General features: G+C 38.3%; 1 protein-coding gene across 2 annotated transcripts; it reads left to right on the forward strand.

Moving 5' to 3' along the window:
• Positions 1 to 190: 190 nt before the first annotated feature.
• On the forward strand, positions 191 to 14,892 carry KIAA0408 (uncharacterized protein KIAA0408 homolog). 2 transcript variants are annotated; one of them, XM_040697920.2, is made up of 7 exons: positions 191 to 391; positions 2,646 to 2,825; positions 4,282 to 4,479; positions 7,250 to 7,591; positions 7,914 to 7,993; positions 8,684 to 10,046; positions 11,980 to 14,892. In XM_040697920.2, exons 2-7 carry the CDS (start codon positions 2,814 to 2,816, stop codon positions 12,151 to 12,153), a joined length of 2,169 nt encoding a protein of 722 aa, XP_040553854.1. In that variant the 5' UTR covers positions 191 to 391; positions 2,646 to 2,813; the 3' UTR covers positions 12,154 to 14,892. The 2 variants fall into 2 exon arrangements, with proteins under 2 accessions (XP_040553854.1, XP_040553855.1); XM_040697921.2 differs by lacking the exon at positions 2,646 to 2,825 and having other exon boundaries at positions 352 to 391.
• Positions 14,893 to 15,137: the final 245 nt, after the last annotated feature.

Consider the following 15,137-nt stretch of genomic DNA (forward strand, 5'->3'; position numbering starts at 1 on the left):
CAAGCTTTAAAGACTGGACTGCACTATAAAGCCTAAAAATGTCCTGGACTTGGAGTTGTTTACAGAAAATATGAGCAGATATAAAGTTACAGAGCTGGGGGTTGGAAGAGATGGCTTTAAAGCCATCCTCCGTGCACTGACGTCACGTGGAAGCCAGCTGCTGGGATGATGCTGAGCGGAACTGTTTTTCAGTTTGCAAAAGTTGTGGAGTTATTCACAGAGAGTTGCAAATGCTGCCCAACTGAAAGGTTGCATATTGCTTAGCTTTCTTATTTCTTTTAAAGATCAGGATTCGCAGAACTGGATCTCAGCTAGCTATGCATTTCCTTGCTTTCACTGCTGTTTAGAAATGGACTGAAAAACTTCTTGAGGATTTTTTATTCCATGAAAGGTATGGTTATGGCTTGTATGAAATCTCTGAGCAGTTAAAATTTAAAAAACCCTGCAATTTACTAATTACTATTTAAATATTTTTGCATGTTGCTATTTATATGTTATGTGGTGTTTTATGTATCTTGTGCATATTCTTTATTCTTAAGAGAAAGACTTGGCGTTAGTTCAGGTTTTTTTTAGCACAGACAGATATATCAACAGAACAGGGACAACAGGTATCCTTTTGAGCTTTTTTTTTTTCCCTTCTTTTTCTCTTTTCACTTTTTTTTCTCTTCTCCCCTTCACCCCCTCTTTCTCTTTCACTCCTCTTTTTCTCTCATTCAAACGCAGTTTCTTTCTAATGATGAAGTGCTCAGTATTGTGACACCTGGCTTTCTTTTACAATTGAACAAATGAATTACTTTGTTATTTTCTTAGTCAAAAACATAGCAACTTGTTGGAAATATAGTTTAATTGCCAATTGCCTTTTTTTTTTTTTTTTGTAAACTCAGTGGAAGTTTTTTTTTTTTTTTTTTGGTCTGAATGGTTGTGCACAACCAGTCTAATTAATCTCTGTTGAAAACTAATGTCTCCTCAGATGGTGTCACTGCAGATTATTTTGAGAAGTCAGTAGTGGTTGATTTCAAACAGCTCTGCATAGTTAGATAGAAAGGACACAGGTAAGACATAGGGGGATAGTAACTGTGATGTCAAATAGTAGCTTAAATCATTTTTTTTTCTTGAGAGCAGGTAGAGCTAAAGGCAAAGTTAAGAGAAAATGCAGCTGATGTAGACAATATTGATTATTTGTTTGAAGTTGATTGCTGTAATGAGCTTGTGACCTTGTCTAGGACGTGCAGAATATGCCAATACTGCAAGAGCGCAGATCCACATGGCTGATTAAAATGTGGCATTTGACATCTTTTTGTGTTGCATAAGCTGTGTGCAATACCCATGGGGACATCTTGGTGCACCATACAGACAGGGTGTGCTGTCTGAACTACAAATGGGATTTTGTTGCTACTAGCAAATAAAATAAGTAAGCAAGCAAATAAACAATAAAGACCAAGAAAAAAAGCAAACAACCACAGAAACAACAGATAAACTGTCTGAGGAAATTACCTACTGTACAATAGCAGCAGTTTTCTTCTCAGAATTTATATCCAGAGGAAATCGGAGAACAAGAAGCAGCACAAGCTCTTTGTGGACCTTAGCGCTACAAGTGACTACCTGTAACTTCTATAACTAACCTCTTCACAACATCCAAGACTTGATTGCATTTTGATTATCTCCAATTTTTTTTTTATAATTACAACCTCACATGAAACAACTTGGAAATTGTTAAGATGAAAGTAAACATAGCAGTAGTAGCTCCCAGCACAAGGAAGCCACCAGGGACCTCTTCGATGCTATATGCATGCTTGAAAGATGTAAATATCTATTCTTATATGTATATATATAAATATGTTGTATAGTCTTGAATTTCTTTCAAGTACTATGCTGCTGATTGAATCACAGCCATTATTACCAATGGAGCACTGGTAAAATCACCATTTCTTAATATTGCAGACAGATTATGCCAGCCTCTCTAGTCCATGATTTTGCAGTGCTTATGTTTTTTTGTTTGTTTCTTTCTTTCTTTCTTCCTTTCTTTCTGACATGTGTTTGAAGATTTCAGTGGAGCAAAGTAGAGAATTTACTTGTTTAGTTCTCTGAGTTGTATTGAAAAGTTGTAAAGGCATAAATGTAGAAAGAAAGAAAAAAAAGGAATGACTACTAAAAATTACAACCTCTGAACTAAGAGATGGGAAAGTATTGAAACAGTTGTAAAATTATTTTGCAATAGATGCTTTAATTGCAACAGATCTCAAATGTGATGGAATTCTTTTGTAAGTTGTTTTTGGTTAACACTAAAGTCTGGCCCAAAGTTTTGGCCTGGAAAGGTGCAGTCTATAGCCTGGCTATCTTCCCTAGGAAGCCGTGAGCAAACTAGTGCTTGACTTCTTTTATAATGAGAACGCTGTTTTGTCTTTGAGCAGTTCTTAATTTCAGGTAGTTTTAGGTGTTTGTAAAGCTGCCCCATGCATTTTTAGGCAGGTAGAAGAAAGGCAGACGATCATTTCAGAGCTCCCAGGCAGGTGTGAATCAGAGACTAAAAGAGAAACTCCAAAACCAAGTTACATAGTGGCAGACACTGCTATTAAACAGGTTAACAGAGATGTTTGGTGACTGCTTTCTCACTCCCAATGTGCTTGGGGTCAATGGCTTTACAGTCTGTGGTCTAGGACTGGCCCCAAGATGGTTGCCAGGTGAGATGCTGCAGCAAGACTTCCTGTGGCACCAAGACCTGAGTACCTTCTGCACTCAGCTGAGCTCTGCTCACTTGCTCATGCAAGAAGCTGACTCTAGGATTGGCATCAGTTTACCAGTCAGCTGAAATAATGCAGACACTGGTAAGTGCTGATTACATAGTAGCCACAGCTGAATCAACAAGTCTCACCCAATTAAATATGGGATGAGGAAGAGCTTTGTGTGAAGCTCGAGTGTGAATATGTACTACATCAAAGAAGATGTGGGTGGTAAAATGGGCAGTTCCTGTGTGCTGACAGGCACTGTCTATCAGTCAGGGAAATAAACAAATTCCAAGAAGTTAAAACAGAGCTTACCCCTTGTTCGCTCTCTCATAGTTCATTTGCCTGTCCATACGCTTGGCTTCTGGAAGGAGACCAAAGCAATGCAGAGGCATTTTGTGACTGGAACTGGATTCCAGGTCCACCTAAGTAACACAACAGCATGCCTTGAGAGCTGAAGCTAATGACTTGAGCATGAATGGATATGTACTAGCTGTTATACTGCAGAAGCCACTGTAACCGAATGAGTGTAGTTTTGTCCTTGCTGGCATGGTGAATGTGCTGACGGTACTGGAAGTTCTGTTGTGAGCCTAATGAAGCAGGCCCATAAAATCTGCAACTGTTTTGTTCCAAAGTCAAATGAACAGATCCAAAGTACTTAAAACATCTGGTAGTTATATTAATAATTTTTCGTCAGTGCATAATAAGAAACTAAAGGCTTCTGAAAAAGATCGAGAAACTGAAGCACAAATGAGTTAAATGTTCTGAGTAAGGTTTTTAAATAAGTTAGTGCTATCAGATAACTGTTTCTAGTTTTTCCTATGTTGGTCCTGGATCTGGTGTTTATAGATGTGTGTTTGTGAATCCAAAGTACATAAACTCTTAATAGAGGTCTGTAGTCAGAATGATGCTTTCTACTGCATGTATGTGCTTGTTACCTGTTTCTAGCTTTTCTCTCCATTTTTTTTCTTGTATTCTAAAGCATCCATACAGCCATGAGAAATTTCTTCTCGTGTATCCAGTCTATGGTCTTCAATTGCCAAAAGATGGTCAGTCTTTCTCATGCTAAATGCATGTGTGAAAGGAGTGCATCAACAAACATGATACTTTTACACTTGTGGTTGTCTTTTGAACAAACGTAAATATAGCTTTCACCCTCAAGGGCAGATCTTACAGGATCTCAAGGTCTTGACATGCCATTCATTATCACGCAGTCAGATTTCAAGGAAAGCAGGTTTATAGTGAGATGTAACAGCAAAGATGTGAAGTGGCCATGGTGCACAGCCTGATGTGGATGACACTGGTAAATCCTGTGATGCTGGTTGTGCATCCGTCCTCCCATTTTCAGATTGGATCTGTCTGCTTCTAAAGTTTTGTCCAACAACACTTAGTTCTTCCATATTCCTGTCACACTGCATATATATGTTGTGCAGTCTTGCGCTGCTGTCTCCTGCAAACACATTTAAATTAATTGTCTTAGGGTTTTGTTTGCTTGTTTTTTTTTTTTTTTTCCTGGAAGCTAGAATGACAGACAAGACTAATTCTGATAATCTTTCAGGAAACATTCAGGGAAGAAAGAAAAAGGCAGAGCTGTCTTGTTGCTGTTACACAGACTATAACCATGGACCTGCGTAAACAACTGGAGAACACTGAAAGGAACTGGAACAAAGAGAAGATGGAACTGCTGGAAAAATTTGACAATGAGAGGAAAGAATGGGAATGTCAATGGAAAGTTATGCAGAAGAAAATTGAAGAGGTACTTTAAAACAAAACTCTGAACACTAAAATTTTACTTAAGTATTTTCAGTGACTAGAGATCACTTTAATTTATTTTTCTCTGAGTTATATCCTATTTCCTATCAGTCAGTGGGATTTTGTAATTGTCAATGGTAGGATGCAGAGCCTGGGATTAATTAGTATTTGCAACTGCTCGTTTAATACTCAGAAATATGAAGCAGGAGGTTAAACATAACTCTGTCAAGTTTGCTGTATTGTTGGCTGTATATACTTGTGCCAGTTCTTCTGGCGTTGAGCCACGGTGCTCATGTTATACATGTTTTTTGCAAGTACAGACTTGCTAAACAGATCTGAATGTATGAGGCATAGGAAAATGCATATTTAGTGACAAAAAAAAGCTAGGTATCAATTCTCTGGCAAAAAAAAAAAGCATTACTTGGCACAAGTCTGATAGGATAAATGGTAATGTTAAAAAGAATGTAATACATCAATCTCTGTATGATGCAGAATTGTTCTGTCGAGAATCTGCTCCATTTATGGATAACATTTAGTAGAGAAAATGGCTACAGTAAATAGCATGAAAGCCCTCACACCACTTGTGTTTACACATATTAACAAACATTCACTTTCTGCCATTTCTAAGGCATCTCCTTCCAGAAATAATTTAGGTAATTATTTATTACTTCTTTATCCCCAAATTGTCACTTGAGTAGAACCCTCTGGCATCCTGAAACACATAAATTAATCTGCCTTGGCAGTACATAGAGACAAGTTTCTTCATCACTGTGTTCTCCACATTTTTCATGCTAATATACACATGGAGTAGTTTTGCTTACTCTCTGCCAACACCTCCCTGTGGCTGAGCAACACAGGAATGTGTGGCAGAGACTGCTCACATGAAAGTATGAGATGGAAAAAGAACTGCAGCCATAGTGTCCTCAAGCATGCAGTGTTACTTCACGTCAGCTCTCCTATATTTTCCCTGAAGTTTTTACAAACTTTGGTGTGACAATCCTCACTACATTCTGTCTTTTGTGTTAGGACACTTCTGTGCTGTCTTATCTAATTTCACGATCAAGGTAAAGGTATTCAAAAGTTTTTAATGTGACCTGCATATGTAGTTGAATGTAAGATTGTTAGGTTTATGAGCTATTTTTGAATGATGGTGGTGTGTTGTGGAAAGGTGTTCAGATTATTAGTAACTATGACAATGAACATGAAGACCATGTTTGTTCAAAGTTTTTTCATTAGCATATGGAAAACTAAAAATATTAGCATTAGGAATATGTGACAAACAGGAAAAGAGATGAAGAATGGAATGGATCTGAGGGGAAATGCAGGACCAGACAAAACTAGAGATGATAACTCAAAGTCACTGACATCCTAAGGTCCTTTTCAAGCTACGACTGTAGCTGCCCTCGATTTCAGTTTCCTGGCAGTTCTTCACTAAAAGCCACGTGCCTGGAGAAAAGAGGAGATCCCTTTTTAAATGCTCTCATCTGCAGAGGGTTTTCCTAAACAAGCCTTGTGCTACATTATCAGCTTGTAATTTTATTTGGTAATTTTCTTTAGCCCACCAAATACGAACTTCATTCAAGGATTTCTCCAGAAAGGCCTATGATGGTTTAAGAGATGATATTGCTAAGTTAGTATCCTTCCCTCTTACTGCTGTGCTGAATCAAAACGAGGCCCTCATTTACTGGATATTACAAAGTTTAGCCCTCAGGTCTCTTGAACAGTTGGGCTTTGAGAGTGAATTTTGAAAGCTTCAGAGGAGGTCAAGCGTCAAGTCTCTGAATATGAGAGTACTTCTGATTCACAGCACTATTCATGAAATGGACCTGTGTTCTTCACATTGTCATTCTTTTTCACTGTCCCTCCAAAAGGACAGTGCACAACAAGAGAGCAGGCACCACCTATTTGGAGGTGCTTACTCTGTTCTTTCTTTTTAAGAGAAAGTTAAGAATGAATGTTTATAAGGAGCCATGGGATTCTTGGCACTAGAAATGATAGTGTAAGTATAAGAGGTTTTTATGATGCTGCTATTTTTTCAACTTTATAGTTTATCACAGTTCTTTGGTTTGTATATGCTGGAGGACAAGAATTAGCACCTTTTCATTTACTAGTGAAGCCACTGGTTCTCAGCAGATAGAAAGAAAATAGTATGGTGACAGCACATTGCCAAATAGTACCATTCTGAAGTACTAATTTGTCACTGAAGTCATAGGGAAGAATTCCATTTGTCTGAGAACCAGAAGAGTCTGCTTTAGTGGCAGTGTATGTGGCACTGTATGTGATGAGAACTCACTTCCCCTCCCTAAACTAATATACTTTACCAGGCTGTGACGTAGAGCCCTCTCTCCCCTTCACATCTGCTCACATTCCCCATGCAGCAGGTCAGAGCTGTGTTCTGTGATTCTGTGATTCACAACATAATACACTGATATTACTTGGAAGGCAAACATACAGCTTCTGGCTGGACATTGGCCTCATGAGATCTCTTGGAATCCCATCCTATGTGTGCCAGCCATTTATTAAAACCATGCCAAAGGGTTTTGAATGGTAACCTCCCATTCCACATCCTGTGACAATAACATCCTGTGGACTATCATGATGTGTGACTCAACACTTCTACTAACACATGTATCAAATTTTTCTACTTCGTGCTACCAAGTGAAGCATCATTCAAAATAGAAGATTAATATGTGGTTGTTGTTTTTTTTTTTTTTCCCCAAAAGTTCATCAGAGTACTGTGATTTAATAGAAGGTTCTGTTGGTTTTTTTTTTAGCTTTACCAGGAGGTAAAACTTAGAAGGGAGAACAATATGAATGTCCATGACAATAAGGCTATTCACAGCAAGATGCTGCAGCTGTCCATGTCTTCTCCTACTTCAGAAAAGAGTGATACAGTGGACCTGAACTATCAACACAACGTGGTAAATGATGAGATGGAAGGAGGGAGTTTGCTGAGTAAAACAGGACCTAAACACAAAGAAATCAGAGCCGAGAGAAAAAACGATACTCTGCTAATGGACAATCTGGCCTTTGAGAACCATGAGGAACTTGAAGACAGCCTCAGCATCAAAACTTCCAAGAAAAATACCAAGAGCTATATTGGTGATCTCAATGTGGTAAGTAAAATATTTGCATGTTTCGGTTAAAAGGGTGAAGAAAATACCCTAGCTTTGGCCAGCTAGGGTTAACCTGATTTTATTCTCCCAGCAAGGTGCCGTCTCTACCTCCTCCTCAGTTTGCTGTTGATGTGCATCTTCTCACTGTTTAAATGTGTTTATAGCATGCACTTTACCTCAGTTCATAACCATTCTTATATCTTTCCCCATACTGCTTTCCTCTGCTGTAACTATTAAATGCAAATCACCATAACTTTCAAAATAATTCTGGAGATGCTATTTAAAAGGCTTATGTTAAAAAACTATTCTTATATTTACAAAGGCTCTTAAAGAACTTGCCAGAGTTAGTGAAGAATTATGCAGTTACCAAGAGGAAATTCGGAAGAAGTCTAACCACAGAAGGTAAAGGCATATTTGGACTCTTTATCTTAGAGAAGGAAAACAGATAAAAGTCCATGTTCCTGTTCACTTTGAAGGGAGATTTGCTCTTGAATTTATCAGCAGCTGATCAGTTTCTGTCTTCTCAGTCTTTTGGTACACAGCATAAATCATTCAAGTGAAATGTTCTGAAATATGATACAGGACACATTTTACTAGTAAAATGAAGCTTATAGAACCTACAAAATGAGGTAAGTATTCATCTGAGATTAAATTGTACATGTTTATTATGTCTGTATAGAGGCTTGGGAAAGGGAACAGATATTTTTGTCTGCCCTGGTTGCTGTGTGGTTCTACAGAATATTGTATGTTAGGCTGGGAAGTTTCTTCCATTAATCCCAGATTTAGCCTTAAAGGTTGGAGATGTGTCAGGGAATGCCTGACAAGGAATCCCTGCTGTAGGATAGTTAAGAAAATAAGCAAATAGTTTTAGTGGCAAGGGAAAGGAACACAAAATTCCCTGTGTTGAGCTTTCTTTAAATTCATCATGTTTGTTTTGAGTAAACTGTATCAGCCGTAGCAAAACAGCTCCCAAAGCCTTTTAAGCAGCCAGTGTTAAAATACCTGTTCATAGAGAGAATGAGTCTATGCTGAAGTCCTGTTGGGGAATACCCTTTTTGCTCACCCCTGAAATATCTCTCCTTTTATGTCCAGAATGAAATCAGTTCCTTTCTTGGGGGAATTTGAAGAAACCCAAAACTCGGTTATTCTGCCTGAGATGAACCACCTGTCCAACAATGAATCACAGTCTTCAGTTGCATTTGAAACAGAGGAGCATAATAACAGGAAGAATCTGATGAGCTCCACCAAGGTTTTGAAGGATATGTCTTACAGTAGTCTTACTGGCAACAGAGGAGAGGTTTTCAGATCTTGGCAACAGAAAGAAGCTCCACCAGTTCCTCCACGAAGCACTTCTCGGCACTTAACAAACTCACTTTCTGCAGTTGTACAGCTTTCTGAAGCACCAATGAGAGATCCAGGTATCAAAAGCAATTGCAAGGTTCAGGACTGTAGGAGTGGAAGGAAACTGACAAATCCTTCATCTATAAAACAAAATGAAACTGCAGTGACCTGTGTAAATGAGGAGCAGGCTGGGAAACGTCCTGTGATAGTAACTGCTGCGATGCCTGTAACCAAAAGTGAGTGCATTGTACCAAGTTTCTGCCACAACACATGGGCATACGATGTTGGTAAAGACAGTAAAAGTGAACCTTCCCCACTGTCAGCTCAGAAGAGTTGTTCAGATGGAAATATGGCCCATAGTAACAGAATGCACCAGAAACAAAATTCTAAGTCTCACTGCAGTCCTTATTACAGCAGTGACTTTTATGCCCCTGCTGCCCTGCACAGTGATCTTTTGGGAGACTCCAGTTGTGCTTTGGGAAAGACTCAGAAAAATGAAACTTTAGCAGCAAAGATTGATGAGTTTAACCGGACTGTATTTCACACAGATAAACGTAGCAATACTTTGCAAGAAAACCAGGTGGTTCGGACAGCATTAGAAGATCACAAACCCTGCAGCCCATCATGTGACTCTGCTATTAGCAGGACAGAAACTGTAGATACATCTTGTATTTCAAATCCTAAATTCTCCGCAGCAAAAGAGCAAGAAACTGGCAACCACAGCAAAGTTGTCAGAACAGTAGGACAACAAAAGCAAATAAATGGACTTCCAAATACTAGTGGTTACAGGCACATGCTTCATGAGCATGACTGGAGACCGAGTAATTTATCCGGTCGCCCGCGTTCAGCTGACTCAAGATCAAACTATGGTGTTGTTGAAAAGCTTTTGAAAAACTATGAAAAATCCACAGTGATTTCTCCATGTAATGCAAAATACTGCAAAGATAAGTGGACACGAGCAAACTCTGAATCCACTGATGGAGGTTGTGAGACATTGAATCAGTATTTAGAAATGCTTCCGACTGAGCAAGGAAAGCAGGAATTTCTGAGGAATTCAGCCAGGCACATTGGGCAGCAACTGAAGCAAGGAAAGGAGAGACAGAAGTTACCAGAGGTAAGGTTCAGAAGAATGGCAAGAACAAAATAATTCAGTGTTATACTTAGCTTCAGATTTTAAAGTGAGGCAGACTATCGTGGTACTGTAAAGAATTATATAAAAAATTGATAACTTAGGCCAGAATCCAGGTGAATCAGAAGGATTTCCTTTAAAGATAACAGAGTTGTGATAGGGCAGAAGTATGTAAGTAGACATACACACAACTTCAGTGAAGTTATGTGCCAGATCATAGCATTTGCTGCTGCTACGTAAAACTAGATATTAACGGCAGTTTGGGGTTTGAACTAGTGAAAATTACAATCAAGTACTAATTCCCTCCCTTCTTCCTTTAGCTGGATACTTGTTTCATAAGCCTTCTCAAATGACTTAAGACGACTCTGCCATGTCAAAATCCTAGAGGGCTGAGGCAGTGTCCTTCAGAGTCCTGGGTGCTGCTTGGTTCAGGATTTCCTTGGAACTGCCCATGAAAATGGGTGCTGTATTTTTCTTAGAGCCCCCAGGAATGAAGTGACATCCACTTACTCACATCTCCAGGCTTGTCCTATAAATTCAAGCATAGGCTCACAAGAGTAGAAGAGTATGGCATAACTAATTAATTTATATTTGGCTGAATTGTATTTGCAAAAGTTTAGAAGTTCTTCCTTTGCCAACATTCTTTCTTAATGAAAATAGAAACAGATGTTTGTTTTTTTTTTTAAATATACTGTAAGTTACAGATTTTGTAAAAGGCCTCAGAAAAGGAAAAATCTGTTTTCCTGAAGAGCTCCTTGGCCTAAGAACACAAATGAATGTGTCCTTCACTGTCTCAGAAATGGGAAGGCAAATATGTTTAGAGCTGAGAAACTTAGACGGATTCAGACTGTCATCTGGCATGCCTTACACTGTCATACATTCACAGACTTGAGTGGAGGTATGTGAATTTAAACAGCTGAGAATCTGAGCATGTAGATTTTCTTCTGCGTGTTTTTATGTCAGCCTTGCAGTGATGCAACATCTTGCTTAGCAGAAACATCTTTGTTACAGCACAGAGGAAAACACATGAAGCCTTTGATTTCTTTCTCATCCAGTGAAAGTTTGATAGGAAAATGGAATTTCATTGATAAATGTGTAAGGAAGAAATAATGATGAGAGAATGACTTAATTTGCATTGATGCAAGCCCAGAATAACTTTACTAAGCCAGGTGGATTATTTTCTCCATAGACTCACACTTTATGTTGTTGTATAAAGTAAGTGTAGAATACTGCCTGTTTAGGGGGCTCCATTCAGCAGCTTTCATGTCACAAGGATGTGAAAAACTACACCTGGCATGAAGAATGGAGGTTTATCTTCATTATTTCAGATTTACATTACTGTAGCCACGATCAAGTTCTGTTGTTTTTCCTGTACATATAAGGCTCAGCATGCAGGCACGGCACTGCATTAATAAATAATCATTCTGAATTATTTACCAACTGTAAACAGCTTTGTGCTGTGCTAATACAAAGAGAGTTCTTAGCAAAATGTGTCTGCTGAAATGGAAGCTATCAAAAAGTACCCAAAAAGTACATAGATCATACTCTAATATGCTGAGAGTTTATTCACAAGACTTCCAAAAATGAAAGGAAATGGAAAACGAATCTTCAGTTTTGGCATTTCCAAAAATGAAGAGAAATGAAAAATGAGTGTTCAGTTTTAACTTGCATTAACATTTTGTCCCTTTCCTTGTGTCTGACACTTGTCTCCACATATTTTAAACTGCAACTGAAGTGAGAATCCCTATACATAGAAATGCCTGTTCTTCTGCATTCTGTGCATTACTTTGTTCCTTTTAATAGCTTCAGACCACCTGCTCTGTGGTCATCCTGAATGTCTTCCTACATTCCCAGTGCATTCCCTGGAGGACTTTTCTGCTGTAACTCATTAAATCAAGGAGTTGCTTTTGTGTTCTAGATATCTGTGCCAGCTAAATGTTCAAATGGGAAGGGTTTCTCCCGGCCAGCCCGACCAGCAAATAGACGCCTACCTTCCAGATGGGCATCCAGATCACCGTCAGCACCTCCAGCTGTGAGAAGGACAGCATACAACTGCTCTGTCTCCTTTCGGTCAGAGACCTCAGTAGTTTGAACCCAGAAATGGGTTGGATGGTGTTGTGAAAGCTCTGTACCTCATTATAACTGTGTTCGGTATGTGTTGTAGCAACCAGATCTACACTGTCCTATCTTGTTCAAGAATGACACCATCACATGCTGGACAAAACGCTTTGAATCTTAGGTCATCATCATGGTCTTCAGTGTTTTTATTGAGAGGAAACAATGATACCCCTGGTTTTCTCCTTTTTTTTTTTTTTTCCTTTTTCTTTTTTTGGTACTAGCTCACAGAGAATTTATTTTGAGTGGCATCTTTCTTAATTTGCCAACCAATTTTGAGTTGAAACAATGTATAGTGCTGTATATTCTGACTATTCTGCAAACAGCAGAACATAAAGCTGTATGCATGATCATGTGTTTGTAGGTGCATGTGTTGGACTAGGAAGTATACAGGTCTGTATTTAGAAGAGACAAACTGTGCTAGTGTTGACATTGAAATTACAACATATATGCCAACATATATATATATACTTTGTGTTTATTTTAAAAAGTTTGAAATATACAGTCCTGATGACATTTATATTTTGTATATCTTTTACATAGGTTCACAGGTGTAGTATTTAATGTACAAAAACTAAATATGCATTTTTGTGACTCTAATTGCAGCGATAATGCCTTGCACAATATGTATCTGAAGCAGACTAGCTCGACTGATTTGTCAGTCATGCTTCATGGCATCCTTGTTCAGTTTCCTAACCCTTATAATACTAGGTCAAAATACCCAAACATATTTTTTCTGAATTAAAATATTATATGATTTGTAATACATTAGCTTTTTTCAACACAAGAGACATTCCTGAAATGTTCTGATCTCTTTAAAAATGTTTAAGCGTGCCATTATATATATAGCATACTGTAAACAGTTCAGTAGTTCCAACTAGTGTAACATACAATTTATGAAGGGAAGAAAAGGGTTGAATGTGCTCAATTCTGTAAAGCTTATTTTTCCTTCTAGCATTGTATTCTGACGTTTGGCAAAGTCAGAGAACAACGGACTTGTTTACTTTTACTCAAGGCAGGAGAACAAGGACTGTTGTTCCCAGTGCTGCAGACACACTCCTTTTTTACTCTCCTCCTAGACTAGAGTGCCTGAGCCGCTTGCTAGCAGCGTGCTGCTCCCTGGCTGACTTCTGACAGTCAGTAATGAAGTTTACTTGCATTCTAGCAACATCTGCATCTAGTATGGAAGTACTGCATTGAGATCTCATCACGGTAGTGCCAGAAATCCTCAACAAATGGCATCAGAATTGTTATTGCCATCACTTGACTCAGTATTATGGGCCATCACAGTGACGTGTACAGAGCCTGGCTTGTTCCTTCCCACAGTGTGAAAGAAGTGCAGATGCTGCCCAGACTCTTGCTGAAAAGATGGTGTCCTTTATCCTGGAGTTTTTTACACCCCTTTTTTAGGCTGTTGCTGGATGCGCAGGGTAGTAATGATGGTAAATGGTATCTTTAAACAGCATGTCTAGGTTAAAAAGAGTAAAGAGGCCCTTCTTCAACATTAGCCTAATCTTGTCTTGCAAATTTTCTTCTTCTTCTGGAGAAACATAGTGTGTTCAAAGGAGTTTCAAAAATCATCCCAATCTCCATTAACATGCGCGTCTTCATATGTGAATGTAAAAAGAATTTCAGAGAGAGTGTAGGCTTTTGTCCTAGTGAATTGTATGTTTGACAATATATGGAAAATTAGTTGTGCTTAATTTGATAGTGATACGTTGTCTTACCCCAGTCACGCTGAGAACCTTCACCGTTTTTTCTTCTTTTTAGAGACTATTCTTCTTTTCTCTACGCAACTGCTTTTTTGCAGAGTAAGAAATCAGACAGCTGTGTGTTCTGAGCAATGTACCCTCTATTGTAGGATTAATAACTTTTCAGGCATGCCAGTATTGGATTGAGCAGGCTTTAGAGCCGTAAATGCAAAATTGCATGCAGAATCATGGCTGCCTGCATGGCAAAAATGTGCTCAGACTAATTTGGCCCATCTAAACTTTCTGGCACTTTATGTGTTTGGGTATATATATGAAGGCTTCAAGAAGATCAACAATTAATAAAAAACAGTTCAGATTTTATTGCAAAGCTATTACTAAAAAAGACAGAAGGACAGAAGACCTTGAAGAAAATTCATCCAATTTGGACAGAGAGAAAAATCTGTGTTTGAGTGAAAAATGAAGAGTAATATAAATTTTTCTCTTTGCCCTAATTTAGAGATTGCACTCCATTAAAATCCTTAGAACTAGGAAGATTATAGATGATTTACAGTCAATTTGGATTATTTAAGATTGGTCTAACTACGAAAACTAGCGTACCAAAATACCTTGCAAATTGACCTTTTAAATGCCTAAGTAGTCAGGCAACTTTAAATTACTATGGCTGAGGAAAGGGTAATATGAGAGAATGGTAAAATTATGGTTCTTAATTTCAGTCAATACTGACTGCAATCAAACTTCTTTCGATTACCTTCATGGTAATGTTATGCAGCTTTGTTCTGAAAAATGGTGGTGCACTTTTGTTTTAAGAATGTAACACTACAGAACAGTTTCCCTCAATTAGTCAATGGATGTGTTTCTTTTGCATATTTAACTTTCTTCGATCACTTTTGACATAATCACATTGTTGAATAACAGAGAAAGGAACAAATATCTACAACATTCCCTTATGTATGTAAGTTTAATGAACAGAAGATTTTTGAAATAAACTAATAGGTCAAGGACAAGTTCATTTTGTCAACATTTTCTGTGTCCATCTAATTACAGACGTTGGTTCTGATGCCTGAAAGTATCAAAACTGGTGATTTTCATCCGTAGGTGGTTTGCTGGATATACTGATTTTAGAAACTTGCCACTGAAGCTGTTCAACTATTCTCTTCAACCATACCCATGATAGGGCCAGTGTACTGTGGTGGGGTTTTTTTGTTCCCAGAGCAGTGATTACTGAACCATAGCACTGGCTTTATTGCAC

The sequence above is a fragment of the Gallus gallus genome, chromosome 3 (genome assembly GCF_016699485.2).
Source record: "Gallus gallus isolate bGalGal1 chromosome 3, bGalGal1.mat.broiler.GRCg7b, whole genome shotgun sequence".
NCBI classification, from domain to species: domain Eukaryota; kingdom Metazoa; phylum Chordata; class Aves; order Galliformes; family Phasianidae; genus Gallus; species Gallus gallus.